General features: G+C 38.6%; 1 protein-coding gene across 1 annotated transcript in view; it reads left to right on the top strand.

Annotated features, from left to right (window-relative positions):
- plxnb1a (plexin b1a) overlaps window positions 1-24013 on the top strand; it is a 114886-nt gene that overhangs the window by 58673 nt on the left and 32200 nt on the right. Inside the window, exons 2-11 of the mRNA XM_049486397.1 lie at window positions 1370-1438; window positions 2672-3782; window positions 8791-8973; window positions 13655-13783; window positions 15305-15405; window positions 15506-15638; window positions 16667-16823; window positions 17261-17369; window positions 20624-20732; window positions 22584-23264. Of these exons, the coding sequence (XP_049342354.1) occupies window positions 2694-3782; window positions 8791-8973; window positions 13655-13783; window positions 15305-15405; window positions 15506-15638; window positions 16667-16823; window positions 17261-17369; window positions 20624-20732; window positions 22584-23264 (2691 nt within the window). The 5' untranslated portion in view covers window positions 1370-1438; window positions 2672-2693. The remainder of the gene's footprint in view (window positions 1-1369; window positions 1439-2671; window positions 3783-8790; window positions 8974-13654; window positions 13784-15304; window positions 15406-15505; window positions 15639-16666; window positions 16824-17260; window positions 17370-20623; window positions 20733-22583; window positions 23265-24013) is intronic.

The following is a 24013-nucleotide window of genomic DNA, read 5'->3' as shown; positions in this document are numbered from 1 at the left end:
AATATAAAACATATTCAGGTTTGTTGAACACTTTTTTGGTTTAATAAATAATTTCATATGTTTTTTTTTTTTCATAGTTTGGATGACTTTAGTATTAATCTACAAACCAGAACATTTAAAATTAAAAATGTATATTCCCATTACATACAACAATGAACATGCCTGTTTTAGATGTTGCAACCGTCATTTCCCACATACTTCTATGCATCCTTTAAGGCATGTTCAGCAATACATCCACTAGAGTTCCATCATTGGTTTCTTTATTGAGTTTCTTCGTCCTTTTGTCCAAAGGCAGTAAATGAATATATTTTTTTTTTTTTCAAACTATTGGCTACACTGCTTCTATGATTTCCAGTGGTACTGCTCTGTTCTGTCTGCATCTGTAAGCCTACAGGCTGCAAGGGAACATGCTCAAATATGGACAAGATGAACACAGCATATGGACAGAAGGCTGCATCTATATCCTTATCTATATCTGTATCCATATTTAATGTTGAGCATAAAATGATCTTGCACTTTGATAATAAAGGACACGTCTGAATACTGTATGTGGGAAAACGATCTGGATACAAAGCAACAGCTTGATGGTAATGCTAATATTTTAGCGAGCTGAGAACAGCAGTGACCCCACTTTCCCTTTTCTGCCCACGTCCATTGGTCAATGACATGCCTTACAATGAGAGCCTCTCTCATAGTCTCTGTGTGTGTGTGTATGTGTGTAGCTGTGAAGAGAGTCTGTGTCTAAATTTCACAAAGGAAAAAATCAGATGTCACGTTTACGAGTGAAAGTGAAAATGCTTTTAAAAGTAAAAGGAAAAGACTGATAAACTGAACATCTGTTGGGCTGTGTTTATTAATAGATCGGACAGTTCCTCTTGGGCACTCTACATTATTATCCTGTCATTCATTGGGTTTAATTGATGTAAAGCAATAAAACAACTGCAGACTGCCTCCGTCTGGTGTGGGAGGGCTGCCAGTGAGCATTGTATAAGTGCACAGTACAGCTTTCACGGTTTGATAGTGATATATAGATAGTGTCCTGTTTCCTATGATAGCCCTAATTCTGTAAAGTGATTCCAAATTATATGCAAACTATAATGATATTGCAACCACGCAAAGCTAATTCAGCTACATTAACTACACTAAATCACCATTAAATGCAATTACTTCCTCTATTAAGGATTTAAAATGAGCCTATTCATAGTGTCCATAAGTGTCTGTAATTATATAAGTGAATGCCGTATGGATAATCAATGTGCATTAATTATTTTGACTGTATTTAAAAGAGAAATGTAATCTCTACAACTGTGTTACTTGATATTTTGTCACAGATCAATAACATTGATTACACCACTTGTTTTTTTTACAGCGGCTGCACGGACTGTGTGCTATGCTACATGATGACCAAGAGGACAGAAGCCTCCCCAAGTTATTGATGGTAGGGATCTTATTCAATAGCAGACCTGCTCAGTGACAGCTTAATTAATTAGTGTTGCACAGATAGTGTCTTCCCCACCCGATAGATATCAAAGGGCAGACCACCCAGACACACAGCTCACACAAAGCTTCTGTTCTTCTCCTGTTTGATTGGTTAGTGTGAACCACGTCTCAACGTTTAGAAGACCTCACACTGTAAAGCCACAATTACTTTAAACTCAAACAAATTAAGTCTGTTTTATGTAAAATTGCACCAGGAGTGGCATAAAATTATCCAAAAGCAGTGTGTAAGGAGAACATGCCAATATGCATGAAAACTGTGACTATAAGCTTGTTTTCTATGAATTATTTGAGGTCTGAAAACTCTGCATCGCTCTGTACTCTCTGTAGCATTTTATTTCTTTATCTAATTTTCTATGAGTATTTCAAATCCGTATTTTACTTAAATGAAATCAAAGAGAAGGCTAAAAACAAATCTATTTTATTCACCTTACCATGTCATTAAACATAGAATTAAATATGCAAAGCAATTGATATAGCAAAAATATAAAATAGCTTACAATCTAGGCAAAATAACTAAAAGTTGTTAGTCTAATTAACTGCAGTTTCCCGTAAATATTACTTAAAATAAAGGCAACCAGTTTCCTTAAATAATTTAAGTAAATTCAACATATCCAGGCTTCCAATGTATATTCCAGAAGGAATAGGCATTGTGTCTGATTTATTCATGATCATTCTTTGTTGAATAACTTACGTATATTGCAGTTACAAAAACAGGGAAAAATCTACTACGCAAATCTTGGTTAACTTAAAAAAACCCCACTAAACTAAGCATTGCTGCCTGTCTCATGACCTTGAAGCTCAAGACCCATTGGGTAATGCAGCAAGACAATGACCCAAAGCGCACATGTTAAAACAAATAATGACTTTACAAGTGTGTGATTTCTACTAGTAGGTAATGTACAGGTAATTAAATGGAAATGTTAACTTACATGAACATCTCATGACCTTAAGCTTAAGACCCATTGGGTGATGCAACAAGACAATGACCCAAAGCACACATGTTAAAACAAACAGTGACCAAATCAGAGTACTGACTTTTTTTATTATTATTTTAATTAAATGGAATGGAAATGTTCACTTACTTTTTCTTGCCTGCACTGTGAATGTTTACTGAACATGCTGAATAAAAGTGTATAATATACATAATAACATTTTCTTTTCTTATCTTTAGTGCATTTGCAGTGAGTCGTGGGATGGCTCTCATGGCCCTGCTTCTTCCTCTGCTCCTGGGCGTTCTGGGAACCCCTCTGGTCTGCAGCCACTACCCCCACTTCAACGCCAACAACACTGTGTTCCAACACCTGGCCTTGCATCCTGACCCTACAGTGGGCACAGTCTATGTGGGAGCTCGGGACCACCTCTATCAGCTGGCCGGCCTGGACCGGTTGCGTCTGGAGGTGGAAGAAAAGACGGGTCCAGTGAGGGACAGTAAGGAGTGCCTCCCCCCTGTAACCTTGGATAACTGCCCCCAGGCCCGACCGGTCAGTAACCACAACAAGCTGCTGCTGGTGGACTCCTACTCTCTTCAGCTCATCACCTGCGGCAGCGCCCACCAAGGCACCTGTCAGAAACGTAGCCTTGCTAACGTTAGCAGTGTTCTATTTTCTGCTGAGAGACCTGTGGACACTCAGTATGTGGCTGCAAACGACCCGACCGTCTCAACCGTCGGACTTGTGGTAAGACCCCGAGATGGAGCGCCGTCCCTCCTCTACGTGGGGCGGGGCTACACAAGCAGCCACCCGCCAATCTCCACACGCCAGCTTTCAGCCGAACCTGTTTTTTCTTATGAGGAGACGGCTAAACTAGCTGTAGCCGGACGTCTCTCGGAGTACGACCACAATTTTGTAGCCAGCTTCACACACCGCAACCACGTCTACTTCCTATTCTACAGACGTGACCTCAAAGCTGCCTCCCGGGAATACAAGACGTACCTCGCTCGAGTGTGTCTAGACGATCAGGCATACTATTCCTACGTTGAAGTTCCGCTAGCGTGCCGCTCCAGCTCGACTGGAAAGAACTACAATCTCCTCCAGGGGGCGCAAGTGGGTGGAGCAGAATCCTCAGACGATGCTCAGGTTCTGATGGCGGTCTTTTCCACGGCACTGAGTTCAGCCAGTCGGCCGAGCGAGGAATCTGCGCTTTGCGTTTATACTCTGGACGAACTGGACCACCATATCGATGCCACACGAGATCTATGCTACACACAGGATGGCCAGAAGCAGGGCAGCAAGGTGGCATATATCGAATATGAGGTCAAATCCAGCTGTGCCAACCTGCCCAGGGTAAGAACATGACTGTTAAATTAATTCAGTTTGTAAGTACTGTAGTTTAGGGCTAGACAATATGGCCAAAATTTGAATCACAATATACAGCTCTGGAAAACAATAAGAGACCACTTAAAAATAATAATTTCTTTGATGGATGATCACAAGCCATCATACCAAGCTGAACTGCTTGAATTATTGCACCAGGAGTGCAGGCATTAAGTTATCCAAAAGCAGTGTGTAAGACTGGTGGAGGAGAACATACCAAAATACATGAAAACTGTAACTTAAAACCAGGGTTATTCCAATTTTGATTTCTAAAACTTTGTAAATATGAACTTGTTTTCTTTGCATTATTTGAGGTCTGAAAGCTCTGCACCTTTTTTGTTATTTCGGCTTTTTATATTTTTTGCAAGTAAATGCTCTAAATGGCAATATTTTTATTTAGAATAAAAAAAATGGGTCTGTAGTTTATAGAATAAAACAACAATGTTCGTTTTACTAAAAAAATTACCCATAAATAGAAACTTAAGTGGTCTCAATTTTTTTTTAGAGCTGTTTATCATTATTTCAGTCGATACAATAAAATTCCAATATCGATATGAACAGAATAGTCAAACATTGTTTGATATAATAATTTTACCATACCATATTTTTACCATATTATGACATTTAGACACTGTTATATAAATAATGTTTTGTGCTTTACACAGTGATTTTAACTTCAATTTTGCTGCACATCGTACAAAAAAGCTGAATTTTTCACACTTTTGTAATAAAATATACAGCTGAGTCATATAGTCAATACAATAAGAAAGTGTAGTATGATACAATAAAATATCATGAAATCATTTAATAGGCTAAAATATTAATAGCTCTAATGTAGTGAATTGTTTACAACCCCAAATCAGAAAACTTGGGATAGTAAAATAAATAAATAAATAAATAAAGTATTTGTTACTTTTACTTTGAGTTTTATATCATTGGAGACGATATATGAACACAAGATATTTCATATTATGTTTTGTCTGCTTAAATTATTTCACTTTGTTAATATACATTCATTCCATACACACTGCAAAACTTGACAAGTTACATATACTCAAACGATTGAGGAAACCGATTGCCTTAAATCATTTAAGTTTAAAAACTCAAACAATTTGAGCATAATTAGGGCCGGTCGCTCCAGGCACTGAAACCGGGCAGAGAGCACAGGAGAGCGGGTTGTTTGGATGTTAGCATAGCTAGCTAGCTAACTCTCCTGCCGTCGGATTTTCTCCGCCCTCCACCCTGGAGATATCAGCCAATAGCCTTCGCTGAGGGAGGTGAATCTGACTCCGCCCCCAAACTGTCAAAACCACCTCTTTCAAAACTCGAGTGCAAAAACTCACTCGAGCAAAAACAGCAGAGAGAGAGAACTGTGAATTCGAGGGAAAAAAAACACCCCAGAGAAGAAAAATGAAGCTTGAGAGTTATATTTAGTTCAGCGCGCACACAATTCCATTTTTTTTTTGCTCGTGAGTTTCACTTTTGCGCGGGAAGTTAATTTACACACGCAAAAGGTTAAAACATGCTGGTTAAATTTTTTTTGCGCCCCCAACATTTTGACATTGATGTGACGCCATAGAAAACATATTCTGATGGATTCTAACCACAAATCTTCTGTTTGTCTTGTTGCCATGTGGCAATATTTTTGATATTAAGATCCATTTTTTTTTTTTTTTTTTGCTTTCAATTAGGGCTGGCCCGAATAGCGTTTTTTGAGCTCCGGATATTCGGCACTGATTCGAAGCGAATATTCGAATATTCGTTTTTAAAAAAAGAGGTAAAAAAATAAATAAAAAAAAGCAAATCACGGCCCCTTTAATCCACTGAAAAATGTTCAATTTGCTCTGACCGACGAGACATATTCACCCCGGATTTTTGGTGTTTTTATCCCCCATATTTTTTCTGTGTTTTTAGCTCAGATTTCTTTGTGTTTTCATCCCGGAATTTCTGCTGCCCCACACGCGGCTTATCCGCTGCGTAAGCAGGCTAGGAGGCTGCTGCTGCACGGTTTCTCCGCTGCGCAAGCCAGCCCAGTAAATTGCTGTTTGTGTTTTCACACTTAGGCTATTTGCTTAAAAAAACAAACAAAAAAAAAACGTTTGTTCAGGAAGTATTTTATATTCTTAAACATTGTTAATTATATTAGAGGACAGTCATTGTAAACTGTACTTGGTCTATTTCGGTTAAAGGATTGTGCAGGGCATATTACTGATTTTGTATTTTTGCACTTGGGCTATGAGCTCAATATTAAATATTTCGTTTGTTTAGAAATTATTTTATATTTTTAAACCATGTTAAATTATATTAGAGTAGAGGAAAGTCATTGTTAATGACGTTATTGTACTTGGTCTATTTCGGTTTAAGGATTGTGCAGGGCATAGCCGTATTACTGATTTTGTATTTTTGCACTTGGGCTATAAGCTCAATATTAAATATTTCGTTTGCTTAGAAATTATTTTATATTTTTAAACCATTTTAAATTATATTAGATAAGAGGAAATTCGTTCAGACATCATTTTTGTAGGCCAGGCTTTTGTAACCGATTTAGCCCCTACTGTTGCCACATTACCCCTTACGTTTTATTATATAAATCAGTTTCGAAGAGCCTGCATTTTTTTTATCATGTATAATAGAGGTCTGCGCGAGACTGATTTTTAAACCCACTCTTCCACGCTCCCGCGTTTCTGTCTCGTTACCGCTCCGCAAAAAAATTGCTTCTTTTAATCCCGCGCCCGCCCGCCACATAGTGCGGTCCCGTTCCTTACCCCAGTCCAAACACCATCGGTGTGTGCGTGTGTGTGTCGGTCCATCCTGCGCGTTGAGAGTTTTCTTTAGTTTTTTTTTTTTACAATTATTACAGTTTTCTTAACTATTTATTAATTTGCTCCCGCATCGTCTGGATTAAACTCCCGCTCCAGCCAATAACAGTTCAGTTCTGTCCCGCGCGCAAGATATTCTGACGGGACCCGCGAAAACAGAAGTGGTTAGAGTGAGGTGGAACTCTGGAAAGGAGAAAAAAAACGAATATCCGAATACCAAAATTAAAAACCGAATACCTACTCAACGAACGAATATCCGAATACCCGAATATTCGGGTCCAGCCCTACTTTCAATCCAAGAGCCCTTGTTAAACCACAGGCATATTAGTTTAGCTTATTTGTCTCTTCCCATGACCATTAAATGAGTGATTTCCATGCTGCTTGACAATTGTAGAACAAGCCCACTCCAGAGTTCTGAATTAGCCTTAACGAGGCTACAGGATGAATAGCAGACGTTCGGTAAGGAGGAGGCTCGTAGGCATCTGACCGTCGACTGACCCCCACATTGCTGCCTGCTGTCCAGCCGGGCTTCGGCCTGCAGTTCCTTTACCAGGGGTTGTTAAGGATCAATAAAGCCCACTCAACCAAGCCACTCTAATGAAGCCTCCTGTCGAGAGTGTTTAAGGAATTAAGATTTCCAAAGACAGGAATTGAAAGCAAAAACAGAGGAATGTCTATTTAGCAGTCTGACATCATCGATGGGAAAACCCTAATATGCAATAGACTCAGAATAGGCAAGAATGCACCAAAACAAAAAAAACGTCCCACTCCCTGAATAACCCCTTAGATTCCATTCCATGCTGTGTATACACAGCAAAACCAATGTCAAATTAACTCTGTAAGAGTTTAATTTAACACTGTCCTAGATAACATATGGTCCCACTATAGCGTTAAAAGAACTCTAACACAAGAGTTAAAAAATAATCAAGAGTTATTTCAACACCGTAGGGAATCAAATATTAACCCTGTGTAACTCATCAGTGTTAATATTTTAGAGTTAATTCAACACTGTAGGGAATCATATATTAACCCTATGTAACTCTCATCAGTGTTCATATATTAGAGTTAATTCAACACTGTATGAAATCATATGTTAACCCTATGTAACTCATCAGTGTTCATATTTTAGAGTTAATTCAACACTGTAGGGAATCAGATATTAACCCTATGTAACTCTCATCAGTGTTCATATTTTAGAGTAAATTCAACACTGTATGGAATCATTTATTAACCCTATGTAACTCTCATGAGTGTTAATATTTTAGAATTAATTCAACACTGTATGGTTGTAAAACAGGGTAAAACTACAATTGTTGATTGGTTTAAAAAAATTCTTGTGTATTTTTTTTTACTTTCACCCAAAAAACTATATACCAGAGTATCTATAAAACATTATAAAATGTGAGCTATACCACAGAAAAAAAATACCTTTTCATACTATCTAAGCTTTATTTAGAACAAGAGATACCATCAAAAACTGCCAAAAAAAGCAGTGGTTTTCCCATAACACAATAACTCTTGGATGGAGACCCTTATTCACCATCCAACCCAACAACACCAAGAGGGTGACTAACGCTCCATCTGGGGAACCACCACAACTAAGCTAAACCACACACACACTCACATACAGCAGAATCAAGAGGTGTAGCCTGTTAGAGTTGAATAATAACTCCAACTTTATGGATTGTTTATCACTGAGGGTTGTTAGAAAAACTCCCAGAGAGTTAAAACATGTTTACACTGTGATTTTAACACTGTGGATTTTACTGTGTAGATACAGCCAATTTCACCATGCACAATTATGTCATACTGTCTAGTCTTGTTATTTATTTATTTAATTATATCTAACCCTATCAGGGTACAGTTGGCGGATTTTATGGTGTTAGTCTCAATGAAAGGAGCCACCTTGCAGACGTAGTATCAGATTAATCTAATCTAGACTAAATCTGCTTATTCGGGGATAAGAGGATTTCAAGGATTCAGAGACAATAGGCTCAAGCTTTACAGTAAAGAAAAAAAAATGAAAACACACAGAAAGGGCAAGAGATAAAACAGCTCAGTATGAGGTGGCTTATGTGGATAGAAGAACAATAAATTAAATAAATGAAAAAAAAAAAAACAGACACTGAAAGGAAAGCTTGCCTATCTCTCTTTTGCAGAACACGCTGAACGCCTACCCCTGCGGATCAGACCACACCCCTAGTCCGATGGCCAGTCGGGAGCCGGTGGAAGCCGAGGCGGTGTTGGACAGCCCGTCTGCTCGTCTGAGTGCCGTGGCTGTCAGCGTGAGGGAGGGGCACTCCATCGCTTTTCTGGGAGACTCCAAAGGAAATTTGCACAAGGTATTTGGTGTAGTGTTTCTTTTAAAATCCCAAGATAACATGCCTATGGGCTCTGTATGGGTAACCAAACTGGGTACCAGAAAAATAAAAATTGCCCATGTATGAATGTCAGTGGTGGACCCCATCAGGGTCAGTAAAGGGAAAAGAAGGGGGGTTAAACCTAGGCTCCTTCTGGGTTGTACATTGTACTTACAGCTCTGGAGAAAAATAAGAAACCACTTAAAAATGATAAGTTTCCATCAAATCAAGCTGAACTGCTTGCATTTTTGCACCAGGAGTGGCATAAAGTTATCCAAAATCAGTGTGTAAGACTGGTGGAGGAGAACATGCCAAGATGCATGAAAACTGTGAGTTTCTGCTGGAACATCTTGATTGCAGTAGTGCATTACAGTAGTCAAGCTTGGATGTAATGAAGGCATGTACTACCATGTTCCACCAATGTAAGGCTGGGTCAAGGGAGTTAAAAAGAGTTTAACCTGCTTTTATTGGAGTAACTGTTTCAACAGTCCAGGAAAGGCTTTCTACTAGATATTGCAGAGATTGAATTCATTGTAAATTTTTATTGATCCCTCCATCATGAAATTTGGATAGTACATAAACAACAACTGCCAGATTCACGTTATTTGAAAAAAAAATTAATAAATAAAGGCTTAAATGCAGATACAAGGTTTTAACATGACAGCTATAATTCTGGAAAGAGCATTTTTGAGGTCAGGATGTTGGATGATCACCACCTTACCTCATCCCCCACTTCACAGTTCATTCCAAAAGTAATGGATGGAGCATCATCATTCCAGAGCACACAGTTTTACTCCTCCACAGCTGAATGCTGGGGGCTTTATTATATGGGTGATGTCATCTTAATCCTATTATTAATCATGCTGTCTAATTTAGTTCTTAGTAATCAGCTTAGACCATACCAGCATGTTTAAAATCATATGACTCCCAAACAAATAAGGACATTAGAGAATGGTCATCAACTGTTCTTAGTTTTAATTTGTTTTAAAATATGGATTAAATCTCATAACTAACTTTCACTCCCTCTTTTTACTCCCTCCATCCTGTTCTATCTCTTCTGCTTTTCTCGCTCTCTGTTCCTGTTCTCTATTTAGGCTTCTGTGCTTGAGCTTTGTTGTGTTAGATATTAAAGCTCCCCCTGTAACCTTTACTCGGCACATTAAGACATTGTAACTTGAAATAGTCGAAAATATAATGATATAATAAAACCAAAGTTTACTCCAATCAGTTTGCAATGTGTAGCATGGACAAGAATATATGAGCATTTTGGCTAAACAGAATATTGTTGTGATTAATCTGATTTTGATCTGAATTTTTTAAACAATTGACACCACTTATAAAAATCTAAATTTACTTACTCTTTTCAGAAATGAAATGCTTACTCTATCTTTTACTTTGCATATAAAAACGCTCAAAAAATGGAAACCCAGCCCTGTTCCTTCCCTCTCTGTCTTTGTTGTGACTGGATGGCTGAGTAGCTGGACAGAGTGTGCAAATAAATTAAGCCTTTTTAAAGCAACTTCATTCCATGTTAAAATTTGGAATAAAGTATTGTGAAAATTGTGAATCATTAATCCTCACATGAACGTGCCTTCATGATTCCGATTTAATCCCACGGTTTCATAATCCAATTTGGGGACTGCTGTGTTTGGTGCCTCAGACTTACAACCTGTGGGTTTCTAAACTTCCGGATTAATACGGCAACCTCTGCATCCAGGCTGTACGTTCTTGCAGAAGATCAGACTTGGGTAATAAACCTAACCGCAGGTAGTCTGACCAGACAGCCTTGTGTCAATGTGAGGTGTTAACCGTGCACTTCATTCTTTCCTAAGCCCTGGCTCAGTCTTGGATCAAAGCTCTGTGTGCAGTTTAGCAGAAATGGCCTTTTATACCCAGCTTAAGTCTTCACAGCAGGACAAATTCCACAGCCAACAGGCGCAGCCTCTTTCACATACCTATATGCTCTACCGGCCAGTGCTAGAGACTGCTAGAGTCCAGTCTGAGTCAAGACCAAGACCAAGATGTATAATTATAAATAAGAGACCACTTAAAAATTATTAGTTTCTTTGATTTTACCAAATTGAAAAGCTCTGGAATATAATCAAGAGGAAGATGGATGATCACAAGCCATCAAACCAAGCTGAACTGCTTGAATTTTTGCACCAGGAGTGGCATAAAGTTATCCAAAAGCAGTGTGCAAGACTAGTGGAGGAGAAAATGCCAAGATGGATGAAAACTGTGATTAAAAAATAGTTATTCCACCAAATATTGTTTTCTGAAGTTTATGAATATCAACTTGTTTTCTTTGCATTATTTGAGGTCTGAAAGCTCAGCCTCAGCGCTAGTTCTTTTACTGTACAGAGGTGAGAATACCGGACTGTAGTCTGCGTGTTTATTATGTTAAAACAAGATACATGGGACGAACCACTAGCTGATAGCATCCTGGCTTACCGGAACAACCAGGGTTCCTCAGTGTAGTGCTGTCGGGCGGCATTTACTAGCGCTAAGCTCTGCTAACCGTGGATAGCACTGCTGCTAACCGCACAGTTGAAAATATTGGAAATCTAAGCTTACTGTGAGTAAACAAAAGTGCTTTACTCACTCAAATAAACAGTTTTCAGCAGAGAAATTTGTATAGATTAACATCCAGCGCTCGTTTTTTTTTTTTTTTTTTTAAGAATTAAAGTTGTAATAAAGATATTTGTGAGAAAAAGAATTAAAGTTGTGTTTATTTAGTTGCTTCCCCATTAGAAGGGAAAATGGAGACACCTTTGTTCCTTACTATTGTCACTTAAAATGTACCTTAAAATCCGGTGTGCCTTAGGTAAGAAAATAAACCAGACAATAGACGTTTATTTATAGTGCTCTTTAAAATATGGTGCTCTTTATAGTCTGTAAAATATGTTAATCAATTTTGGGCATTTCTTCTTTACATTGTATCAATGTATCATTGCGTCAAAATAGAAATGCTCTAAAACGACGTAGAATATTTTTTTTTATTGACCTCCATTCAGTGAAAAAGTAAAGAATAGTTTTCCCGCTCCTGTAGAGTTGGCTAATTTGAGAGACATTTTTTTTTATCCAGCAACACCGACATACAATATACTCTCTCAATCCTTCACTCTCTACACAGACACACCTATTCAGAAGTGAACCTCGCACATCTTCACTGGAAGTGTGTATGATTTCTGCTGCTAGGCTACAGTAGCTGGCAGTTAATCGATGGTAATCCGCTTAACACGGCCTAACCTGAGTGTGCGCTGGCCTGTGCAGCTCTTAGGCTGAGGTGTCTGACACTCTTAGCCGTGTCACCTGCTTTGCTGATGGGCTTCTCCAGCCTGTAATCAGATTTACTGAAATCTACTCCTCCCGTGATATGATTGGAGAGGCATTAAGTACCTTTCACGGATGTATTCAGTTGCTCACATTTTCTACAGACTCGAGCCCTTACAGTCTTCTCTGCCGACTCTATAACGTCTACAAGCCCACAAAACACTTTTCATGATGCACTTGTGTGTACTTAGCAGACTGTTGAGGAGCTATGATTTTTTTTCTTTTTTATATGCTTTGAATTTTTGGGTTCAGGATTAGATTACATATTATGGACTTGCTTGGCTCTGTAAGTGCTTTCAATGCTTTTATTGTTCAGACCTACAGTGCTGTGAAATGTAAATTAACTGAATGCTTGTCTGAATTTGCGTATGAACACTATAAATGTTGTGGAATGCATTCACCTACATTAAGTTGCAGGCATTGCCGATACAGATGTGTAAATGCCGACACACAGCTTTTCTATTTCTTGTAGAGAAGACTAGGACTAAAACATGATATGACATAAACATATCATCAGCCCAGCATTGAGCTGTGTAGCAGTGGAACTATATTCTCTGAAAAAATGTTTTGTTATTAATTAGGGAGTAGGGGGATAAATCCTCACACCAACGCCCCAAAGTCTAATAAAAAAACATTTCCTGGACAATAGAGACTGTTGCTACATCAAAAACAAAATAAAATCTTTTTCAAAAGCCTTGATATCATAAGAAACCATGAGTATGCATCTCTGTGCATTTGCCCTGACAGTGTATTTTATAGAAAATTATGAATAAAATCTGGCACAAAAATGCAGCTTTTTAAAATTTCATTAGATTCTGACCTTATTTTGTGTACAGTTGAATCTAAAATTAATTTTTTTGGTTGGCATGGGGCGCTAACCCGTTTTTTTTAAGTAATAACCAATTCATTACAAAATGTAAAGCAAGGTGGTGAATGGTAGAGTACTAATTTAAGGATACTTAGCTAAATCAGGATCTTGTCATGTAAAATATGAATTCTGAGACGTGTTGGATCATCTGTCCTGAAGCTAAAGCTGAAGTACAATTGCATCATGTAACATGACAATGACCCAAAAACACGTACAGAAGTCCTCTTTACAATTGCTTAAAAGTACAAAAAAATCCCAAAAGTATTGTACAAGGATCTGAAGTGCACAGATGATGGCAAAGCTTTTATCATCTTTTTAAAACACAGAAATCAAAGTTGCGTACATAAATTAGTGTTACATTGTTGGACAAATTCAGGAATTCAGACTATGGAACACTACGGTATTTTCCAAGACACTGTACTGCCATATACTGACTGTGCCGCTGTGTGTGTCATGTTGTAGGTGTTCCTGGGGGAATCCGGAGAAGTGCAGAAATATTCCACCCTGTCCATCCGGCCGGGTTCACCTATTAACCGAGACCTGCTTTTGGACTCCGCCCAGAAACACTTGTACATAATGACCTCCAATACAGTGAGTTTTTGATTAGTGAAATGACTATGAATGTAAATGTAATACTAACAGGCAGTTCCATTTACTTCTAAAGTTATTTTTGTGTGAAATATATTTTAATTGTTTTAAGATTTTAGGCTGTTAGAAAATAAGAAATGTGATGACTGACAATAATATTTACAGAACATTGTTTATGTGCCTGATATTATAAATTATTTAAATATTTATTTTCCTTTAATTCGTTAATGTAAAAAATAAACACTCCACTACATATTATAACGTTAGAAATGTATTATAATGTACTGTATTTTTTGGACTATAAAGCACACCAAAATTTTTCCCAAAAATAATTAGTGTGCTTTATAATTGAGTGCGTCTTTGTATAAATTGTACCAGTCAAGTTGTAAGGAGCAGTAAAGCCACTCTGGATAAGGGATAAGGGATAAGGGAGTTAGCGCTGCTAATCGTGGCTGGGTAGCACTGCTAACCTGGGCTGGGAATCTCTGCTAACTGGGGCTGGCTAGCGCTACTAACCATGGCTGCCTATGCTGCTAACTGCAGCCTTGTGCCTTGTGCTGCTAACCATGGCTGACTATGCTAACCAGGACTGGCTATGCTGCTTTTCAGGGCTGGCAGCATAGCATTGCTAACCAGGGCTGGTTAACACTGCTAACTGTGGCTGGCTAGCGCTGCTAACCGGGGCTGCCTAGCACTGCTAACAGCGCCTAGCTATGCTGCTAACCATGGCTTGCACTCACCCTATACTATAATAATTACTATAATAACTCAATACTAAAATTTTAAGCTTACTGTAAATAAACAGACGTGCTTTACTCACCTAAATAAACAGTTCTCAGGAGAGAATTCTGTGAATCCAGTGTTCATTTGACTTTACCTTGTTTTGTTTTTTTTAAGAATTACAGTTTTGTTTACTTAGGCGCTTCCCCAACTTCCCTATTAGGAGGGAAACATGGCGACACCCTTGCTCACTTCAATTTAGGCATCCTTACTAGTGTTGCCTAATGCTCCTTATAGGCTGATGTGCCTTATGTATGAAAATAGACCAGAAAATAAACGGTTATTCATAAATGGCGGACAGTTGAATTGCTTAAGATGCCACATTAAAACAGGAAGTATACATCTTGGTGTTGCTAGGTTTTTGAGGAGGTTACAATGGATGAAAACTCATCAAAACTCACTCATCTCAATATTTGACATTCCGGGAATGCTTAAAAACTCTTAAACATTAGCAGATTCAATAAGACCTCGAAACAGTTTACGTGTAGTTAGCGGACTCTGCAGCGCCCCCTATTTGTTTCGGCTAATAAATTTGCAGTAACTGTCTCAAAATTTCTCCATAATTCTCAAATTTTCGAAGGACCATAAATATTACGATGCTGCACGAATTATAAAGTTGATAGAGTGTCTTATGATTCAATACACTGTATAGTCTGTAAAATACGGTGTACTGTAATGCATAATGCTACTGCCAGACCTATAATTCCTAAATGCACCACATCTCGTGTGTGATAATGTCTATAGGTAGAGAAAAGGCCTGTTGCAGAGTGTGAGAGACACACAGACTGTCAGTCCTGTCTTGCAGCTCGTGACCCTTACTGTGGCTGGTGTGTCCTTGAGGGCAGGTGAGTATCACCCTATTCCACACAACAAAAACATACTGTAGATTCTTTCATTATCTAATCAACCAAACTCATCTTCTGCGCCCTTATTTGTGTTTTACAGGTGTGGGGTGCGTTCTGACTGTGGGCGGGGCTCGGGAGAAGGCCACTGGCTGTGGAGTTTCGATGAGAAGCAGAAATGTTTGAGGGTGGAGTCACTGAGCCAGTACAACATCAGCATTGGAGAACAGGCAAATGTATGAAGATGTACATTTCTAATAGCCAATAGCTTTAAATAAATGCACCCAGTCATTAGGCGAGCAGCTTTTGTAGATTTTATAGACTAGTTTTGAATGATTCAGTGATTGTCTGATAAAATGTTTAATGATTAGGTCTGGAAACAACAGACAAAAATATACTGACATATACCCAGGGCCGTTTCAAGGCATTTGGGGGCCCAAGCAAAATTGTTTGGCCTCCTGAAGTTTCATATTTTGCCAGCTGCAGGAATCACAAACCTGGCTGACTGGCTACTGCCAGCAAAAGGTGGGAGGGGCCCACACTGCTCACACAGTTTGTCGTTGTGTTCAATTCATAACCAGTCATTGTCTGGGCCCTAGGCATTTGATTGGTATGCTTGTCGTGTTGCAACCTTGCAGCCTGGCCAAATCTGACATACAGGAACACACCATCGCTACTGTGAAACATGGTGGTGGCAGCATCGTGCTGTAGGGATTCCTTTCCTTAGCAGGAACAGGGAATCTTCTAAATCAGTTTCTCTGATTTTGCTATTTATATATATATATGTTTGAGTAAAATGAACATTGTTGTTTACCATTTCTCCTAATTTTTAAACAAAAATATAGTCATTTAGAGCATTTATTTGCAGAAAATGAGAAATGACTGAAATAGCAAAAAAGATGCAGAGCTTTCAGACCTCAAATAATGCAAAGAAAACAAGTTCCTATTCATAAAGTTTTAAGAGTTCAGAAATCAATATTTGGTGGAATAACCCTGGTTTTTAACCACAGTTTTCGTGCATCTTGGCATGTTCTCCTCCACCAGTCTTACACACTGCTTTTGGATAACTTTATGCCACTCCTGGTGCAAAAATTCAAGCAGTTCAGCTTGGTTTGATGGCTTATGATCATCCATCTTCCTCTTGCTTCAATTCCAGAGGTTTTTATAATTTGGTAAAATCAAAGAAACTCATAATTTTTAAGTGGTCTCTTATTTTTTTAGCTGTATATTAAATTAAAAGGAAAACATTCTTTTTGTCTTGCAGGTGGATCTGGAAGTGCCGGGCCTGCCCAGCCTCTCTGAAGAGGAGACATACTCATGCTACTTTGAAGAGACTCAGAGTGCTGCTGTTGTTCAGGGCACCACTGTCACTTGCTCTACTCCTCCAGCCAATAGGGTGCCTCCTGTACCTCATGGGCAAGGTAGGACATGTTATCTGGACTTTGTTTGGCAGTAACTCCTGCGTCCCAAAGTTTGTGCTAGCCTATCATTTAAAATCTTAATAAAATACATTTAAGATTGTGGTGGCAAAAGTTGAAACTATTCAAGGGGTATGAATACTTTTGGCAGTGTACTTACTGCATGTCCAGGCAATTTAAAAGGAAATGAAACTAAATTAATCTATCTTTGGGTTTTTTCCCCTGTTAATTTCCCAGAGCAGTATTCCACAGAGACTGGAATTTGTTAATAATGTTAGATCAGGGTTAAATAATGTTTCTTGTGGGACCGCCTGGTCAGCAGAAAGATCTGGTTATGTAATACCACAGTAAATTATTTCCCATGGCCGGGTTCTGTGTAGAGTGAAGAGTTTTTAATGGCCAAAAGGTTCATCAGACTGTTTGTTTGTCTTTTCTGGCAGATTCTGTGTCAGTTAGTCTGTCTCTACGCTTCACGAATGTGACCGTGGCGGTTCAGAACTTCACCTTTTATGATTGTTCTCTTGTGCAACGGCTATCAGAGACCAGGCCGTAAGTATCTCACACTAATACATTATGGTCCAGATTCTTGCAAATAAACAGAATTCACATAACACCACAAAAATTGTTTAATTCCATAATAAATACATAATATTTATATTCATAACCAGCGCTCATCGAAGGCCTCTTGGCCTTGTCAAGAATTAAAGAAATCTTAACTGGCTGCAAAAATCGTTCAAAAGCTGTGGGACATGGCAAAGGGACACACACACTGACGAAGAGGGTGATCAAACATTTTCTTTAGGCTATTTGTAATATTTTTGTTAGTTTGAAACGTAACGATTACTCTTCATTAGCCCCTAAACAGATTATTATTATTTTTTATTTATTTATTAGTTTAATTCATGTACTTCGAGTTGCTGCGCTTTCCTCCGAGCGCTTCACATGTATCGGAGGAGGCATGTGCTAGTCTTCACCCTCTTTGTGTTGTGGCATCACTTGTGATGGTGGATATACAGCTGAGTAGCAACTAAAAGGGTTTAGCTTAGCTACATAAGGAGAAAAATGGGGAAAAAGTGAAATAAATCATTAGAAAAAAAAGTCTATACAGTTCTATACTTTTTTTCATTCCTTTCACTCTCATCTCAAACCTTTTCATAGATATTGATATTGAGTATTTGCAATCTGCTAGCTAGCGTGATTAAAGTTATCATTTGCCTCATTTGAGCCTGTGTAATCCTGGCTTTGTGCTTATGGAAGTGCAGCCTTAGCATTTTGGAGTGTTAGTAAAGAGAGTCACAGACTATCTGGCTCTGTCTCATCTCAGTGACAGATGTCTTTCTGATGATGTAGCAGCTGCCTCTTACATTCCTCCCCATGAACCTTCATATCTCTCACCTGCCCTCACTTCCTGACAGTAGTAGCTCCCGGTATGCACACAACAAAGCTTTAGATTCCTCTCATATTGCTTTTTATTAGTGGCTGACATTTGGAAAGGATTAAAATGTACAAAATTTGCCTTTCAAAGTTATGTAAATGAGCTCTGTGCTGAATGGCGCTTTTGTATTATGCTTCTTTCATAGTACTATAGTACTGCTGTACAATCAATTAATGAGTTAAATGTACTGTAAATTCATGGTTTTCGTGACAGTATAAAGGCAGTGATTTCAAAAGATATTTAGTTTTTATTTATTTGGGAAGCAGAAGTAGAATGGTTGGTTATTTGGATTATTTTTACTTGTACTACTTACATTTTTACACAAATATTAAAACTTCTTACTCCTTGCATTTTAAAAATAGCCTTGTTACTCTTAATCATTTCAGCTCGTTTTCATTCCGGCTTCTCATCATTCAAAAATATAAACCGCTATCCAGATAAATCTCTCTATTATGAATCAGTGTTTGGATGTAAAGTATAAATATATATACGGGTTTGGACAATGATACTGAAACCCCTGTCATTTTAGTGTGTGAGGTTTCATGGCTACATTGGAGCAGCCTGGTGGCCAATCTGCACTAATTGCACATGATTGCACCAGTAAGAGCAGAGTGTGAAGGTTCAGTTATCAGGGTAAGAGCACAGTTTTGCTCAAAATATTGCAATCCACACAACATTATGGGTGACATACCAGAGTTCAAAAGAGGACAAATTGTTGGTGCACGTCTTGCTGGCGCATCTGTGACCAAGACAGCAAGTCTTTGTGATGTATCAAGAAGAGCCACAGTATCCAGGGTAATGACAGCATACCACCAAGAAGGACAAACCACATCCAACAGGATTAACTGTGGACGCAAGAGAAAGCTGTCTGAAAGGGATGTTCGGTTGCTAACCCGGATTGTATCCAAAAAACATAAAACCAGGGCTGCCCAAATCACGGCAGAATTCAATGTGCACCTCAACTCTCCTGTTTCCACCAAAACTGTCCGTCGGGACAATAAATTATTGTGGTCTAAAACCAGTTGTTTCAGTTTTATTGTTCAACCCCTGTATATATTGTTCCAACACTCTATTAGTTTATACACGATCCATCACACCTGCACTTCTCACAGTGTAACATTACACACCAGCAAGAACACAGCAGACGTATGTAGTCTAGTATGAAGATGCTCTGTGGCTCAAGACACTCAAAAGCACTAGAGCTCTTAAAATGTCCCAACTAAGCTTCTTTAATATATTTACATTGTACTAAAATAAATTCATTTTCAATGAGCATATATACAGCTGAAACAGGGAGACTAGTGCTTCACAAATGTATCAACATTAACATTTTAATATAACATTATAGTCATTATGGCTTTTAGAAAAATGTCTGTGTGTGGGGGGGGGGTGCAGTGGCAATTTTTACATAACTTTAACTTTTACATGACTTTTAAACTTTAAGTAGAAACCAGTACTTTTACACTTTTACTTGAGTAAAAAGCTTATTTGCCTATTAATTTTTATTAATTTTTAATTTATTAATTTTTATTAAATAAAAATAAATTTTATTTATTAATTAATTATTGGTTAATCCTTAACCAAGATCGACTCTTAATAAAAAGCAAAGGTGTAAAAAAAGTATTTACATTCATTACCTAGATAGATGTATAGATACTAGGGTTTAAAATACTTCTGTAGAGGCTGAAGTATCAACTCAAGCTTTTTACTCAAGTAAAAGTGTAAAAGTACTGGTTTCTACTTAAAGTTTAAAAGTTACGTAAAAGTTAAAGTTATGTAAAAATTGCCACTGCAGCCACCCCCCACCCCCACCCCCCACCCCCCCAGACATTTTTCTAAAAGCCATAATGACTGTACAAAAATTGCCTTTTACAGAGATGTAAATGGGCTTTGAGCTGATTGGCGCTTCTGTATTGCTAAAAAAATGAAAACCTTGTTATATCTTCAGTTGAATAGGTGGGCCACACTGCTGAACATTCAATAAATTTAATTTTAAAGTTTATGTTAAATGTACTGTATCTAATTCATGTTTTTTGTCCATCAGAGAGACTGTACTATTTAAAATGTTCGATAAAAAAAAGTTTACTTTTTTACAAAGTTTTCTATGAAATGTTTAACATAACGTATAAAATTTACCACAGCTTTTTTTTTCTTATAAATGTTCTGTTAAATTAGGCAAATAAACAGTAATTAATTAAAATGTGCAGAAATTAGTTATATATAGTAATCAATACATAATATGTACTTAATTTCACTAACTATATTAAAAACTAGAGTATAAGTGGTTATATAAAGATTTTCCTCAGCTGTAATTGGTTAATTCTCCTCTTTTCTCTTTCTTTTGTCTTCCCTTCTTTTCTCATTTCAGATGTATTGGGTGTGTGAGCAGTCGCTGGAGGTGTAACTGGTGCATCCATCAGCATGTGTGCACACACCAGATCACATGTGAGAAAGGGGTGATGATATATAACCAACATGTAAGTGTAACTGAGTGGTAAACAGATTTCTGTGCTTTTTTCATTAAACTCTACATAGTCTGCTTTGGGAATAGAAAAAGCTCAGTCAGAGACACTGAACATACACTGATCAGCCATGATATTGATTATTAACTCATTACAGTGGTTTTGTCAGGGGGTTGGGATATAAGGTAGGAAGGTAGGCCTACCACGATAGCAACGTAATCAGCTTATATTACAATAAATGGACATGATGTCAATAATTTTTTCTGACCTTAATATTGGTTCATTTGTGAATTCAGAACATTCCATCAGTATGGGATTTTTTCAGGAAGAGACTGAAGAGAGGGTTGAGAACTTTAGGCTGGAGTTCAGGCTGCATCTGTTTGCAGTAGGAGGCCAGTCCACTCTCTCTGATAAGTGGAGTCAGGAAGTAGAGAAAATAGAGTTAAAAGAGGGGAGAAGAGGTTGTTGGACGCTCGAAAATGTGAACAGGGTAGAGATTATATTTATAGGACGTTAGATTATTGGTACGTGTCCACTAGCACTTTAGCTTGACGCATCCTATTCATTTTGAAGATGTCCTTCCGCTAAAATCAACTGTTTCGTTTTCTTTGTGAAATACTATAGATCTGAGTTGTTTATGATACTGCATATGAAACTCTTCCTCAACCTTGTCTCCAGTAGCTAGTAAAAGAAAATGTTCAGATAAGGAAAAGCACCTGTGTTTTTGTCAACCAGTGAATTAGTATTCGTGACCTCGCCCACCTTGGCTCATGGCCGCCCACAGGCAGTAGGTTGAGAGCTGAAGCCAACACGTCTCCTCAGACAGGGGTTAACAGTGCTAGGAACAACATGGCAGTTCATCCCTGTGTTATTAATGCAAATATCACATCAGTGTTATATGCTTTGCCCAGTAATTCAGAGCTAAGAAACAAATGGTTAGAATTTGTCTATGAAACACCACCAGCAAAGTACAATTGAGATAGGTAGGTGTATGTTTTAAACAGTTCTGTTTACACTAGGGCGGATTTTTAATTTCTGGACCTGGACTACCCACCTCTGTGTGTAAGTATAGGTTTACATAGGATCTCTGGTGGATTTGGTGTTTTACAGAGACTCTTAGGCTAGGTCAGAGGCTGAACTGCACTTAGCAGGGCATTACACATGCTGTAAAGTAACATATAAACATTTCAAAATGTCTTTATTTTAAAACTGTTGTCAATCTCGCTGCCTCGCAGTGCTGTTAGCCAATCAGATATGCGATATGCTTGCATGAATTGCTTAGATATTTATGAACAAGAGCCGAAATCCTATCGTTTTTTTTTTTTTTTTTACACAAAAACCAGTTCACATGGCATTCATTCATACTAGAGACCACAATAGTATTTTTTAAATGAATGAAAAAACAATGGAATGAGACATTTAATGGGAAAAGTGACAAAGCTCATTTGTAGAGCTTATGCAAATGAATATGGACATTGCACTGGGTCCAGCCAATCAGGGAAGAGTTAGCTGCCTCACACACAAAACAAAAAGTCATGTTTCAAACATGGAAGAGAAGCTGAAAATGTCAGAATCTGATAATAGATAATAATTTGCACAATTTTATACTTTTAATGTAATGGCTGATCAGTGTATGTAGTCATTTGTGTTGGCGAACTTGGCTTACTAATTAGCGTCAGGCTTAATGCTTATATATGTGTGTGTAGTCCTTCACTGTTGTGTCTTTGTCAATATTTTGCCCATCCCTTTCTGTCTGAATTTGTTTTTATCCATTTGTTTGCCATATTCCTCATTAATACCCTGCCATCTATCTCTTCATTTGTCCCCTCCCTTTCCTCCTTTTCACTCTAAATGTTCGGCCTCAAGTTCAAACTACCAGCTTCTTCTCCCACAACGGTAAACGAGTTTACTAAATTCACGTCAGCTATGCCCATACATCCCACCACAGCGCCATACATACCAAGAACATCTATAGCCATGCCTCCTCCTCCTCCTCCAGTGACCCCTCCTACCACCCCAGAGCCAGCTGCAACCCCCTCCACAGCCATGGGAACTAAAGCCCCCTTCAGCAACCTGCCCACCACATTCCAGCAGCATACCATGCCTTCCTCGACCCAACAGCCTCCGACCACAGCGGCAGAGGCTCGCACTCAGCTTAAAGACAGCGTAGCAGGTGGGAAGGAGGCACATGTGGGTTTACTGTCAACACCAGCTCCTGGTGGCCACGGTGAAGACACGCCTGATGTGTCCAATAAAGAATCGGGGTCAGTAGACCCGGTTACAGTTCCTGCCCCCACGCCCCCTTCTGGGGATTTGCCAGTAATGGGAGCAGTAGGTGAATCTGAATCAGTGCCCGCCTCCTCTACTGTTATGGTGACCCTTTGGTCAGAGGCGACTGACGATGGGGAGGCGTCTCTTGAGACCGGGCCTCCAGTGTCCTCGGCCTCCGCTCCGTCTGGAGACGGCGAGGAAGGTCCAGTCTCAGCTGATTTCCCTCCTGCTCCGGACGTGGACTACCACTCCGACCCAGCCGACTTTTTCCTCCCGGTGAGTAAGAGTGGGAGGTGTGCTGGTATAGACGTCAATACCAGTTGGTATTGAGGTGTTGTCCCATTCCATGGATTTTACCATATCCTTGCTACTGGGACTACACCCCAAATACAGTGAGAACTACAAATAGCCAAACCTCCAAGATTAAAAATTGAGCATGAACTGCATGCAAAGCAAAAAAAAGAAGAACATAATGCAACCCAAAATCAGAAAAGCATGAACAGTGTGGAAAAAGCAATTAATAAACTGTAAATACATTCCAGAAATTCAGGCCTGTAACACATAAAAAAAAAAGTTTAAATAAGTGATTTTAAGGTCAGCAGGTGTTTGTAATTATGATTTGGAACAAAAGCACAGATGTAAAGTTTTTCAAAGTAATCTGTTAGAAAATTATTGAAAAATGTAAAGGTCTCATTCCGCTAAAATCCACTTTTTTTGTTCTTTGTGAAATACAATAGGTCTCTCTGAGTTGATGCTGCATATGAAACTGTTCCTCAACCCCTATTGTCTGCAGTAGCTAGTAAAAGAAAAGCCTCAAAAAACAAGTCGATCACGAAAAGCACCCATGTCTACGTCAACTCGTGAATTAGTATTAATGACCTCGCCCACCTCAACTCAGGACCACCCACAGGCAGAGCTAAAGAGCTTACAGCTCTGTTTACAGCAGCTAGTTAACTTAGATAGCTATCTTGTGTAAGTAACTATAGGTTTAAATCGGATCTCCGGTTGATTCCGCGTTTTACAAA

This window comes from Astyanax mexicanus, chromosome 13, assembly GCF_023375975.1.
Source record: "Astyanax mexicanus isolate ESR-SI-001 chromosome 13, AstMex3_surface, whole genome shotgun sequence".
In the NCBI taxonomy this organism is placed as follows: Eukaryota; Metazoa; Chordata; class Actinopteri; order Characiformes; family Acestrorhamphidae; genus Astyanax; species Astyanax mexicanus.
Note: the sequence above shows the minus strand (reverse complement) of the source record. Positions and strands in the feature narration are given on the sequence as shown.